General features: G+C 41.7%; 3 protein-coding genes across 4 annotated transcripts; 2 read left to right on the top strand and 1 right to left on the bottom strand.

The window, feature by feature from the left end:
- Positions 1-326: 326 nt before the first annotated feature.
- timmdc1 (translocase of inner mitochondrial membrane domain containing 1) lies at positions 327-3,908 on the bottom strand. Of its 2 annotated transcripts, none has more exons than XM_028979312.1 (8): positions 3,713-3,908; positions 2,950-3,182; positions 2,688-2,853; positions 2,407-2,495; positions 2,241-2,308; positions 1,175-1,253; positions 937-1,047; positions 327-764 (listed from the first exon to the last, which is right to left on the bottom strand). In XM_028979312.1, exons 2-8 carry the CDS (start codon positions 3,171-3,173, stop codon positions 614-616), a joined length of 888 nt encoding a protein of 295 aa, XP_028835145.1. In that variant the 5' UTR covers positions 3,174-3,182; positions 3,713-3,908; the 3' UTR covers positions 327-613. The 2 variants fall into 2 exon arrangements, with proteins under 2 accessions (XP_028835145.1, XP_028835144.1); XM_028979311.1 differs by having other exon boundaries at positions 2,950-3,226.
- Positions 3,909-4,220: 312 nt separating this feature from the next.
- Positions 4,221-7,949, top strand: poglut1 (protein O-glucosyltransferase 1). The gene is made up of 11 exons (XM_028979310.1): positions 4,221-4,389; positions 4,756-4,846; positions 5,052-5,195; positions 5,406-5,541; positions 5,636-5,757; positions 5,835-5,894; positions 6,147-6,246; positions 6,390-6,448; positions 6,686-6,853; positions 7,032-7,088; positions 7,253-7,949. Exons 1-11 carry the CDS (start codon positions 4,314-4,316, stop codon positions 7,404-7,406), a joined length of 1,167 nt encoding a protein of 388 aa, XP_028835143.1. The 5' UTR covers positions 4,221-4,313; the 3' UTR covers positions 7,407-7,949.
- Positions 7,950-10,125: 2,176 nt separating this feature from the next.
- Positions 10,126-12,882, top strand: LOC114789879 (calsequestrin-2-like). Its single transcript, XM_028979309.1, has 11 exons — positions 10,126-10,362; positions 10,815-10,899; positions 10,987-11,087; positions 11,191-11,302; positions 11,416-11,489; positions 11,578-11,708; positions 11,796-11,841; positions 11,931-11,985; positions 12,069-12,169; positions 12,270-12,344; positions 12,466-12,882. The coding sequence occupies exons 1-11, from the start codon at positions 10,126-10,128 to the stop codon at positions 12,667-12,669; spliced, it is 1,221 nt and encodes a 406-aa protein (XP_028835142.1). The 3' UTR covers positions 12,670-12,882.
- The last annotated feature ends 14 nt before the right edge of the window (positions 12,883-12,896 follow it).

Here is a 12,896-nt window from a genome sequence, read left to right on the forward strand (position 1 = left end):
GTGAGGAAACTCTTACAGGATATAAATGGATTTTCTTTTGCTTTAGTCACTAAACCACCGAAGGTTCAAATCTGAACAGAAGGACTCGGTATTTTTCAAAGTGTTGTTCCCGGCCCAGCCAAATTACTTTGTCCTTTATGATCTCTTCCAACATCCAGTGGAGTTACTGGAATTTCTGTAAAGAATGTAAAGAATGTCCTCAAAGACCAAAAAAGAAAAAGTGTAAAAAAAAAACTAAGGACATTTGTTTACGAGTAAAATGTTTAGAATGATCTGGATTCCATGACCTCCCAAACACTGGTCTGACCACCAACAGAGCAAGGCGCTGTGGGTCATGGTTAGTTTAATCAAGAACAGATACAGGGTCATGCATCCCCCTTTGTTCAACAAATCAACACACAAATAAAAAATGAGGAAAAAACATAACTAATATGAATCACATCCAGTCCCTCTGGCTTAAAAGAGCAGCATTATGATGCATCCATTTGCATCCACCGCATCCATTTTAGGTTGAAATACAGGCAGCCCACGCTGAACCACACCACTGACCATGAACACAACACGTCAAAGAGAAACCAGATCGATTACAGTGATTGAAGCATGTTGGACAGTCTCATTGGCTGGGAGAGCCCTGGACCGCGCCCACATTTTGGGGCTGGCTCAGCAGTTCCTCAATCCTCTGAACATCAGCATTAGTATCCTCTGGCCTCCCGCTGCCACCGATGTCACCAATCAGTTCTTCTGTCAGCTGCAGACGGGCATTCCTGCAACAAAGCAAAGCACTCCTTAAAATGTTGGTTTGTGGCAACAGATGCACTTCCTAACTCTGTTGGTAGTGGCTCTCGGGAGAACTAGTAAAACAGTGTGTGGTGGCTTTTTTGCGTGAGTTGAAATCAAATAAGCCAGCTTGTGGGGGGAAAAAAAATAAAATCATACCATTCTGACACTCTGAGCTCATAAAGTTCCCGCCGCTCCCGCCTTCTCCTCTCCCGCATGGTTTCTCCATTAACACGCTGCATTCCAACAATCAGAGCACCAGCAGGGACCCTGAGGAGACATCAGGTTGTATCATGTCAAACTACAGCACTGACACAGAGCAGGCATTGGGCCCAAATATATGTCGCATCTCACAGGGTGAGATCTCCGTCTGAGACGGTAACATGAAAACCCTCACCCCAAAACTGCACCAATGGCTGATCCCGCAATCATACCTCTGAGGCCCAGACTCAGTCGGAATAACCCCCCTGTCACAGCTGTGGAGTGAGACGTGGCATCATTAACTGGCCATGAAATGTGCACGTATAGATTCTACTCTCTCTCCAAGATGTCCAAGATAGAAAAACAAGAACCATCTATTTAGGAATATTAGGTTTTGTCAACAACTAAAAAAACATTTGTATTAACCTGTATACAGTTTACCATGTAAAGTACATGTGTAAAGGACTGGTATACCCTACCAGTCAAAAGTTTGACACACCTACTGGCGGTTATGGAGACTAAGATGGAGGCAATTTTGAAGATTCCAACAAAATAAACATATTCAGAAAAATATCGTAGCAGGAGAAAGCAGCATATGTTTGATGAATCTATTTGCCTCTTTTCACCTTCATGACCGATTTGTTCATTATTGACATCAACAGAAGATGCTTCATGAGATGCTCATTAGCATGAAAGTGTTAGAACCTTTGAAAACCATCCCAGTCATCTAACTTCAGGTGGAGGAGAGAAGCCAAGAGTGTGAAATGCTGCCATCACAGCAAAACTTTTTGCCTTGTTTGCTGTTTTTTGGATTGTTTATTACACTGGGCCAGTGGTGGCCTAACGGTTAAGGAAGTGGCCCAGTAATCAAAAGGTTGCCGGTTTGAATCCCGATCCGCTGAGGTGCCACTGAGCACCGTCCCCACACAGTGCTCCCCGGGCGCCTGACATGGCTGCCCACTGCTCACCAAGGGTGATGGTTAAAAGCAGAGGACACGTTTTGTTGTGTCACCGTGTGCTGTGCTGCAGTGTTTCACAATGACAATCACTTCAATTCACATTCACATAACCTGATGTGTGTAATTTCATAGTCCTGTGTCGTCAGTTTTATTCTACAATGTAAAAAGACCCACGAATGGATAGGTACCGCTCAACTTTTGACTGGTAGTGTACAAAATTGAAAACAGCACATAAAACCATTTTATCGTTTGAATGATTTTGCATACGCTTCAGGAAGACTCCACCAGTCCCGCCGGACTTACCTCCTGCCACAGCATAGTGACTGAGAGCGTTTGCATCTTTGTACACAGAGAGGCCAGTGCTGCAGGTGCTGATAAACAGAGAAACGTGATCTTAGAACATCAGGAGTGGTCTTATCATCACAAATTCGATAGATGAACCGAAAACTGATGCCACCCGGTCACTCACTTGAACAGGGTGACAAACACTGCGACCCTCCAACTCCACCTCCACCCAAATCTCAGAAAGCCTCGAATGGCTGCATTGTGAGCTGAACGCTGATCAACCGACAGAAACACATGAGGAGAATGAATATGGCATGGCAATAATTTTCAAAGAATAAGATGGTTTTATATTTAGCTTAATATGAAGTGTCACCGAGTTCTGTTATTCAATTATGATGGCGTCAAGCTCTACATAGCCATAATGGCTACATATTCAGCACTACAATCCAGGCCTGAAAGACTTGCCACTGCCTCCACTCTGCTTTGGTAGATTTCCGCCTGGCTCATCTGAATGAATCGTTCCCTGGCATGTCGGGCAGCTGGAAGGCCTCCATACAGCAGCCCCACAACAGCAGCGGTCAAGCCACTTTTCACAACGTTACGAACCTCCTCAGTATACGGCTGCCCCTCACTGTCAAACAGAGAAAACAGAACCAAGTGCAACAGTGATTCTTTAGAATACAGAAAAGCAAACCGCCACAAACAATAAAAAAGCCACTAAACATACTTCCTCTCGAACAGATCCTTAATGCGGTCCCAGCCGGTGTCAGGGAACTCCGGTTTGCCAATGTTCTGGGGTAGAGAGGTGGGTTTCGGCTGCTGACTGGTGTTGTCAGCTGCATGTACACGTAGTACAGGAAGCCAGGATGCCAGCAGTCCAGTGTGCTGCATTTCCCGGCACTCGGCGCCACTCTTGGATGGACCGGGTGGTGGAGGCTGTACGGAATCCATCCTGTATCACTTCACCACAGGAATTAGGGTATAAAGGACGGACATCAGCCACACTGATCCAAAAAAGAACAGTGGTATGTGGTAAATATAGACATACACATGAATATGAATACGAGCTCTCAACAACCACAACACATCATAGGACATAACACTAATACACTCCTGCACTTTCACTTTCAATCTCTTCTGGACTCAAGAATCCATGCACAATTTTTTTTTTCCACTTTACTCATCTGCACACCTTCACCCTACCTGCTACACATATTTTATGTTAAAAACATAAAAGTGTAATATTTGGTCATGTTTGCATATTGGTTCATTGTATACTTGCTATATTTGCAATACGGTGGTCTATAGCAGCCGCTAAAGCATTTCAATGCACATCATACCGTGTATGAGACAAAAAAAATTGAATGTGAGTGATGATGATTTAATTAAATCTTCTATCTCTATAAAATGGTAGCTGAGGTTTATGTCATTATTAAATCTTGACTCACTTGTCACAGATCTTAAGTCACTTTTTAGGGACCCAACATTACCTTGCTGCATTAGCAAGAAACCGGGCGCCGTTCCGCTGAAGCCTCCGGCCACGTTGAACATTCCGCACAATTAACCATTTGTGCCAATTTAGTGACAACGCAGTGAAAAAAAACACATTAGGTTTCAGCGTGGCCACCAGTGTCCTACATCAAGTGAGGTCATGAGCGCTGTAGTTCACTTCCGGGAAATGACAGGTTATCAAATTAAAGGTTTGCTTCTTTGGACTGGAAGGCTTTGGAACAAAAAAGATGGCATAAACACACTTATATAACAGCTATTGGACACGGACAAGAGTTTCCTTTCTTGTTTTCATTTTGCATGAACAAATAACAACCAATTTTTTGATGATAATCATTTTTATATGCATAATTTCTAAAAACGTAAGACAATTCGAAAATGCTCAGCACAGAAAATCACGCCCCATTAATTCGTCAGATTTCGACAGTATTTTTTTCTTATATTTTTAGATACAAAAAGTTTTAAGAATATTGTAGGATGATCTAAGAAAAAAGAGAGGGAAGGGAAATCCACGGACTTTAGTTTAGCCTCCAGACCTAATGAGTAGATAACAGTCTCAGCCAGAGGTAACCGATTGCCGAAATGGAGCGTTGGTTGCTCGTCATACCGGTGTTTACCTCCTTTTTTAATGGAATCGAGTCGACTTTGGCGGATGAAGGTAACACCACATCGCTTGTACATCCGAGTGAATTAAAGTGTCGACATCTCCACGAGCTAAATCTAAAACGCACATTTTTAGCTTTTGATAAAACAGTACGTAAGCCGGGAGCTAGCCGACACGCACCCCTGGGAACGTTATAAGGGCCCGTACGAATGCGGTATTTTATCAAAGTAAAAAGTATTTAAAAGTATTAAAGTATTTATGAACATTCAGTGCTCATTCGTCTAAATTTCCGTACGTTCACTGGTTCTGTGCGCGGGAGTGGGGCGTGAGAGGAAGATTTAGGAAACATTTCGGTCTCTTGTTTAAATGCCAAATTCTCTTTTGTGTGGTGCATTGTTGTGTGTTCCTATTCATTTCAAGGCCAGAGGTGGATGTCACACGTAGATAAGATTTCAGCAGCTGTCGGCGTCCATAAACCGTGCAGTCAACTCAACTGCAGCTGCTATCTCAGGTAACGTTAAAACAAAGACATGTGACACGATGCTCGAAGTTCAGAGACCATGAATTCCGTTTTTTTCTTAACAACTGCACAACTACATTGAAGCTTGAATGCACACTGGGACTGAAGCTTGAATGCACACTGGGTACGATTGTGAACATCAATAGGGTCCGTGTGTTATATTTACACCCAGCGCCTTTCTATGTGTCTATATAAGTGTCCTGAAGGATGACCTTATGCCATTTGGAGGTGGCATATCTGAAGATCTGATGATGGCTACGGTCCGCCGTGGTTTAGGAACTCACTACCAAATCATAAACCACAAACTGTACAGAGAGCAAAGCTGCATGTTTCCAGCCAGGTGAGGTGCTGAATGCATGTTTGTGCATCCATGAATTTGTTTGCATCAGTTAAAAGGAATTACTTCTTTTTTTTATTTTATTTTTTTTTTTATTATAGTTAGAATTTATTATCATTGATTTGGTCCTGGAACTCGTAGTAGTGGTTTATTGTGATGAGTTCAGTCACACTAGTTTGAAGTTTGGTGTGAAAAGGGCATTTCTGCTTTCAGGTGCAGCGGAGTTGAGCACTTCATCTTGGAAATTATTGATCGGTTGCCCGATGTAGAGATGGTGATAAACGTACGGGACTACCCCCAGGTCCCAGGATGGGTTCAGCCTGTTCTTCCTGTCCTGTCCTTCAGCAAGGTCAGTCCTGTAAAGATCACTGTTAAATGACGGTTCTATCACCATGGTCCGAAAAATCTATTCCAAATTGGTCATAATGCCGATGTTAGTTTAGACCCCAGACTATCGCGACATTATGTACCCTGCATGGACATTTTGGGAGGGCGGCCCGGCTGTGTGGCCCATATACCCTACCGGGCTTGGCCGTTGGGACCTGATGAGAGATGACCTTCAGAAGTAAGTATGTTTGTTCTGTACTAATAACCTCAGAAATTAGATTGGGGTTCATGTAACCTGTTTCTGTTGTTTTGAAGGTCAGCTGCACAATGGCCATGGAAGAGAAAAAGCTCTAAAGGATTCTTCAGAGGCTCCAGGTTCTTTTTATGTTAGAAATTTACCAAATAACAGAAGTCAAAGTATTAACATGTCAGACATTTAACTTGCCTCCTCTTCTTTTTTTGGTTTGTTACTTTCCTGTTGTTGCATCTTGTCCACGAACAGATTTTAAAATCTCATTCAAATTGGTGGACTATTCTAACCTAATTTCTGTGACAGAACCTAGAACAAATTAACTGTTTGTAAAGGGTGACTTTTCTCTCCATGTGACTGAATGTTCTTTGTTTCAGAACCAGTGCAGAAAGAGACCCACTCATTCTGCTTTCCAGGCAGGAACCAGATCTTGTTGATGCACAGTACACCAAAAACCAGGCCTGGAGGTCAGAGAAGGTTAGGATCTTCCGACACCTCCAATATAGGCCATAAACATAAAATGTTTGCAGAACGTTGTTACTTCTTAAATATGTAATACTGCCTTTCCTATAGGTAGATGAACAAATGTCTACCTTACCTATTGTTTTTGGTAAATTTAGGACACATTGGGAAGTCCACCTGCCAAAGAGATCCCCCTGGCCGACCACTGCGAATACAAGTAAGCTCCGTTCTAAAGTAAGGTTGATTTAGCTGTAATTAGATCTCACAAGAACTCATGTTGTTTGTATGTTGTCCCCGTATTGGCGTGGGGCAACTGTGGCCAACGTTCCAGGATGGGCTCGGGCAGGATTAAGTGGTTAGGGATAGTGAGCGAATGAGGACTCATATTGTTTTCTAGTTTGGTCACAGTTGTAGCTGTTGCTAGATATATCTGTCCTTCCCACCTACACTGCAGGTACCTGTTTAACTTCCGAGGTGTTGCAGCAAGTTTCCGTTTAAAGCACCTCTTCATGTGTGGCTCGTTGGTCTTCCATGTTGGGGATGAGTGGGTGGAGTTTTTCTACCCCAAGCTCCGCCCCTGGGTGCACTACATTCCTGTCAAACAGGACCTGTCTGATGTCAGGTACACAGAATGTTTCTGTTCTAGCAGCTACTAACAGCACATGATAATAGCCATATCTCGAGTGTTACTGTTTTTACAGATCTGTGCTATACTGTAATGAAATGTAATAATAAAGGATTGGACCAGTGTATGCTGTCTTTAAGATAATGTTAAAGCTCATAATGGTCTATGTCTCCAGGGAGCTGTTGCAGTTTGTGAAGGAGAATGATGTGGCTGCTGAGAGCATTGCTAAAAGGTAATGACTTCATTTATTTCTGAGTGCAGTTCTGAGGGGATGGTCCACTGTTGGTTCAGCATGCTTTCACCTGCATCCTGCTCAGAGAAGAGCAGTGCTGATTGTAATTTTGAGGACTAAAATTTTGTTGTCTGTGTTTTCATGGTGACCTTCTAACATCCCAGGGGTCAGGATTTCATCCTGGATCATCTCCGAATGGAGGATGTTTCCTGCTACTGGGAGAAGTTGCTGACGGACTTTTCCCAACAGCTAAAATACAAGCCCAAGAGGCGAAAAAATTATAGTCAGCTCTCCCAATTCAGCAGGACAGAACTGTGATAGAGATTTTCTGTTCAGATCTGCTCTGAACACCCCTCTGCGTTGCCGTGGCAACTTCTTTTGCTCAGTATCCAGGAGCATTTTTTTATATGAACTTAAACAGGTCACATCAACAACAAGTTTTTGGTTGTGTTCACTGTAGCAAGGTGTTTTACACCGTTCCCAGGGAAATTTAGTATGTTTTAATTTAAAAGAATGTTTCACTGAATAAACTCATCTTTTTGCCACAGTTCATTTCATGTTTATTTATGTCAGGGTAGTAAAATATAAAATGTATCATAACCATTCATTTAGAATGTTTAGTATTCATTTAAAATACTCTTGGTACTTAACATGTAAAAAGTTCAGGTTTAGAAATGCAGGTGGACCGAAGTTTTAAAACGTTTGATATTAGTCTAGGCCTCCGATTGAGTGATAATGCATTTCAATCCAAAGCTGACTCAATTAAAATTTTGAGGATATATCTGGTTTTGGGGTACAGAATTACTTTGTATATTTTTCAGTTTTTGTCATTATTGCTGAATAAATTTTAACTGAATCTTCTAGCCTTTGTCCTTGTTTTATTGGTCTGTAAGGCATTCATTTCATGCACATCTGAAATGTGAAAACTATTAATGATTTTACTTATATTTTGTGAATAATGATTTTATTCTTAGGTCTCCTGTGATTGGAGCTGAGCCAGATAGGGCTGATCAACTCTCTCTGTCTTTAAAAAGCTGCTTCATTTTATCTGTGTGCCACTTTCGGTCTATGACCCGACATTATTGCCTCATTTGCAATGAACACAAAGAACTGGCTGCAGGGCTGTCAAGATTTGAAGACGGGTAAGATTGACATTCCACTAAACCCTACCCACCACTACCACCCTGCCCCTGCTCCACCCCACTCTGTCCATTGTAAAGGGGTCAAAGGGGGCACAGGAATATATTCCAGTAATCATTTTATTATTGTTGTTGTTATTGTCAATTGCTCAGACTTTTGATACATGGCGCAGACAATTCAATACAATTATTTAGCCTGTTTTGAGAGAGATGATTCTAATGTAAAGAGTATGTCAGTCATCATGTGATAATGAAATTTGACCTAGACTACTTGTCACTGGTGTTGTCAGTGAAGAGGATGTAAATCGTAAAGCTACAGACACTCAGCATTGAAACACTGATGCTAATTATCTGGGCAACCTTCTCTAACAGCAGTCAAGTTGTCATTGTTTGTGTCAATTTGTTGTAACATTAAAACAGACGATAACTTACTCTGAGCTTGAAGTGATGCTTGGAGCTCCTATGGGATCAACAAAATTTTTGTAAGATTTTGTGACAGGTAGCAGGGTAATGTGAATAATTCCTGGAAGTCTTTTCATTGGTTGTTGTGTTGCACATTTTCTGATCGGCCATTGTGTAGGCCCTTTCTTTTTGATTGGCCCAGAAGAGAGGCGCTGCTGTGGCACAGTCTGAGAAATAATGAGTGCCGTAGCCTATTAGCCAATAACAAAACTTATGACGATTTCTTTCAGTTCACACGGTTTTTACTTTACTTGTTTTTTCCCTCCAATGTAGCAAAGTTAAATACGTGGGTAAAAATGTACTTTGACTAAATGTATAATGACCTACTTCAAAAACATTACGCTATTTTATGGTTTGTCCTAATTTGCAACACTGCATAATTTGTGCTATCAGTCACAATGAGAACATAACTGAGAAAGTATCCTGATAAACAGGTTACAACATGGTGCATGTATCAGTATGTACCAGTTTTAGATTCTGTTTTCTTATAGTCAACCATGTGAGATCTGCAGCAAGAAACTGATGCCCTCTCCATGGAGTTCTCCATTACTCTCATCCTGGGGTGGACTCCAGTTGATCAGCTTCCTGAGCTTTTTTCTTCTTAAAATGCACAAAATCATTATTCTTTCTGACCCAAAAACACAGTTGCCAGTTCAGTCACAGTACTTTTCTGAACACACACCTGAATAACCTGGTTTTGATACAAATACTACTGAAACTTGGCCATCGACCCGACCATATATAAACACAACACAGCACCGTACAGTGGGTTGGGGAAGGGGGTGGATCAGAAACTAAAGCAGGGTACACATTAGGGTAGAGGAGGAGAGCACATATCAGTGCATGTGTGACTAAGTGTCCTTGGGTTGGAGAAGGGAGAGAGTCAGTGAGAGAGTCAAGATGGGGTGCTGATTAGGGGAGCCGAATGCAGATAGGAACAGTTGTCTGGGTTTTTTGGCTGAAACTTTCGCTATTCTATAGTCTCTGGTCTGCTCCGTCCACATATCTGTGCAAATACGTGAAATGCGTGAAAAAAGTGATGGAGATTCACATATTGCTATTAACATGGGGAAGGGTTTGTCCCAGTTCCCACTCCTTTTTAACCAGGATCATTTTTTCAAAAGCGGATGGAGTGGCAGGGAGGGAATCTCTGATGAATTCTCTAATTATCTGTCCTCTTTTCTAGTGACACATTCTGTATTTTTAGTTCTCAAAATTACCCTGAGACAGCTGGGGAGATGAAGGGCCAACTTTCAGGGTACAGCAGTCATTTAACCAATTCCCTGCACTCTTCTGTGGTTTTGTTCTGTGGTAAAGCAGAGAGTGAAGGACCGAGGGCAACAAGCCTCAGCAAGAGAAGCTGGGAATCCCAGCACCTGCATTTCGAGAGGGAAGATATCCTGGGAAATCTAACTGTACCTTCGTAAGGGTGGAAAATGCATTTCCTCTGGCTTTTTTACCTCCCCTCCCTGGCTCTGGAAAGCCATGCTGCAGGTGAGGGGGGGCTTGAGTTTCCCACCTTTGATGGTAAGGACCGTGTACAGGAAATCAACAAAAAGAACTACAAACAGGAGCTCCGCAGGCACGAGATGCTCTGTGTTCTGTACCATGAAACGCTGCCGCAGGACAAAGGGCTGCAGAAGCAGTTCCACATGACCGAGATGGTGCTGGAGGTAAGACCAGAAACCAATTCTATGAAAGGCATGTTGGGAGTAGAAAAAAACATTTCAGGATATACCATTTAATTTTGTTCTGATGAAAATTTTATAAAGAAGTATTATTTTTGTCCTTTATATATTACATTTTTGTCCTTCTTATATTATTAATCGTTATATATCATATTTTCAGTCGAATGTGACAGATGCAAGTCACATGACCCAAACATGAATTTCTGTTCAGTGATGTCATGTCGGTCTTAACAATCTGACACTGTAAAACATTGCACCAGTACAATATTTTGACCCTGATGAGTACCAACCGTATAGTAGATGATGTTACGTCTGAATTGAAATAGTCAGAGATGGCAGACAGTCCTTTTGAAAAATCATTTCCACACTGTATGAGTATGCACTCGACTGTCTTTACCTGCGCTTTTGTGACGATTTCTTTCTGATTAAATCCCCAGTTAGCTGCTCAGGTCTTGGAGGACAGAGACATTGGGTTTGGACTGCTTGACTCTCGTAAAAATGCAAAGGTGGCCAAAAAACTGGGTAACGTCAAAATATTATGGATTACAGAACAGGATCTCTGGGGAGCTGCTTATTTCTTGAAACTGAATTGCTTTCTGCTTAATGTAGGCCTGGAGGAGGAGGGGAGTATCTACATATTTAAAGATGAGCGTGTAATTGAGTTTGATGGCGAGCTTTCAGCAGACACCCTGGTGGAGTTTCTGTTGGATGTGAGTGACATTCTACGTCTGAGAGCATCACTTACAATTCAGAATTTTTCAAGGTGGATCTATGCAACAGACATGAATAAGATTAGATGCTTTAACTCCTCAGCTGCTAGAAGACCCGGTAGAGTTGATCAGCAACTCTCGGGAGCAACGTGCCTTTGAGAAGATGGATGAAGACATCCGACTCATTGGCTACTTCAAGGGTGAAGAGTCAGAGCGTGAGTCTGCAGCTTCGCAGCCCTTCATTCAGCTACATGCTGATAAAATCAAAGTACATTTCTCAAACATGAGGTTCTGTTTCTATTAAATGTCATTTACTTTTCCCCACCAGATTATAAAGTTTTTCAAGAAGCTGCTGAAAGATTTCAACCTTACATAAAGTTTTTTGCCACATTTGACAAAGCTGTGAGTATTTTCACCAAAACACCAGGGAACATAAAAATGTCTGAATGGCACTGTCCACCCAGACTATATATTTTCCTCATATTTGCAGGTGGCAAAGCACCTGACTCTAAAGATGAACGAGATAGACTTCTATGAGCCGTTTATGGAGGAACCGGTGACCATACCTGGCAAACCAAACTCTGAGCAAGAAATTGTGGAATTTGTCAGCAAACACAGAAGGTGACGCAGCACTCATACTATTAGAGCAAGACGCAGTCAGGAACTTTAAATGTCCATTTTTGTAAGATTTCATCATTCTATTCAAAGACCCACCCTGAGAAAGCTACGTTCTGAGGACATGTTTGAGACATGGGTGAGGAAAAAAGTTTTTCCCCCAAAATAGCAGTTCATCTGCAACATGAAGACATAATTCTAACCTATTTTACTACTCCTGTGCATCAGGAAGATGACATGGATGGCATCCATATTGTTGCTTTTGCAGAGGAAGAGGATCCTGGTTGGTTACCAGTCATTTTTCATTTCCATTTTCCAAAAACAATGAATGATTTGTGAAGTATGTGTCTGTGTGTCTTTCCTAAGATGGCTATGAATTTCTGGAAATTCTGAAGGAGGTAGCAAGAGACAACACTAACAACCCAGACCTGAGCATTGTGTGGATTGACCCAGATGACTTTCCCCTGGTAGGTTTCTGTTTTTGTCCTTTTATGTGCTTCATTAAAAATGCCTATATCCATCATATAAATCATCATCTCTGTGAAATTATCTTTCCCTTCTCTACAGCTCACCACCTACTGGGAGAAGACCTTCAAAGTAGACTTGTTCAGACCACAAATTGGGGTGGTGAATGTTACTGATGTAAGTTGAACACTCCATTTCTGGTAAATAACAACAGTAGTAGTATACAGGTGAGATATTACCAGTAAATGACATTATTGACACGCAAATGTCAAAACTAAAAGGGTTTTCCCACTGACAGGCTGACAGTGTGTGGATGAATATCGCAAGCGATGAAGCGCTACCTTCTGCTGAAGCGCTAGAGGACTGGATTGAAGACGTGCTCTCAGGGAAAGTCAATACAGAGGATGATGATGACGATGTTGGCTATAGTGATGAGGATGGTGAGGAAGAAGAGGATGATGACGAGGATGATGTAGATGATGACGATGGTGATCATGATTAAGTGAATAATGGAGAACGTTACACAAAATATACGTGATGTTTTTTCTATTTATAGTGCTTAGAATTTACCACCCATAATTAAATATTAAACACTGGCAATCTGCTATAATTAAAATAAAAGATTTTTGCCAACAAAGTTCTTTTTATGTGGTATGTGAGTTTTGATTAAGATCTAACCCCTCTAACCCTCCATCTCACATCTAGCCATTTCATTCAGTGCAGATCATA

The sequence above is a fragment of the Denticeps clupeoides genome, chromosome 5 (assembly GCF_900700375.1).
Source record: "Denticeps clupeoides chromosome 5, fDenClu1.1, whole genome shotgun sequence".
NCBI lineage: Eukaryota > Metazoa > Chordata > Actinopteri > Clupeiformes > Denticipitidae > Denticeps > Denticeps clupeoides.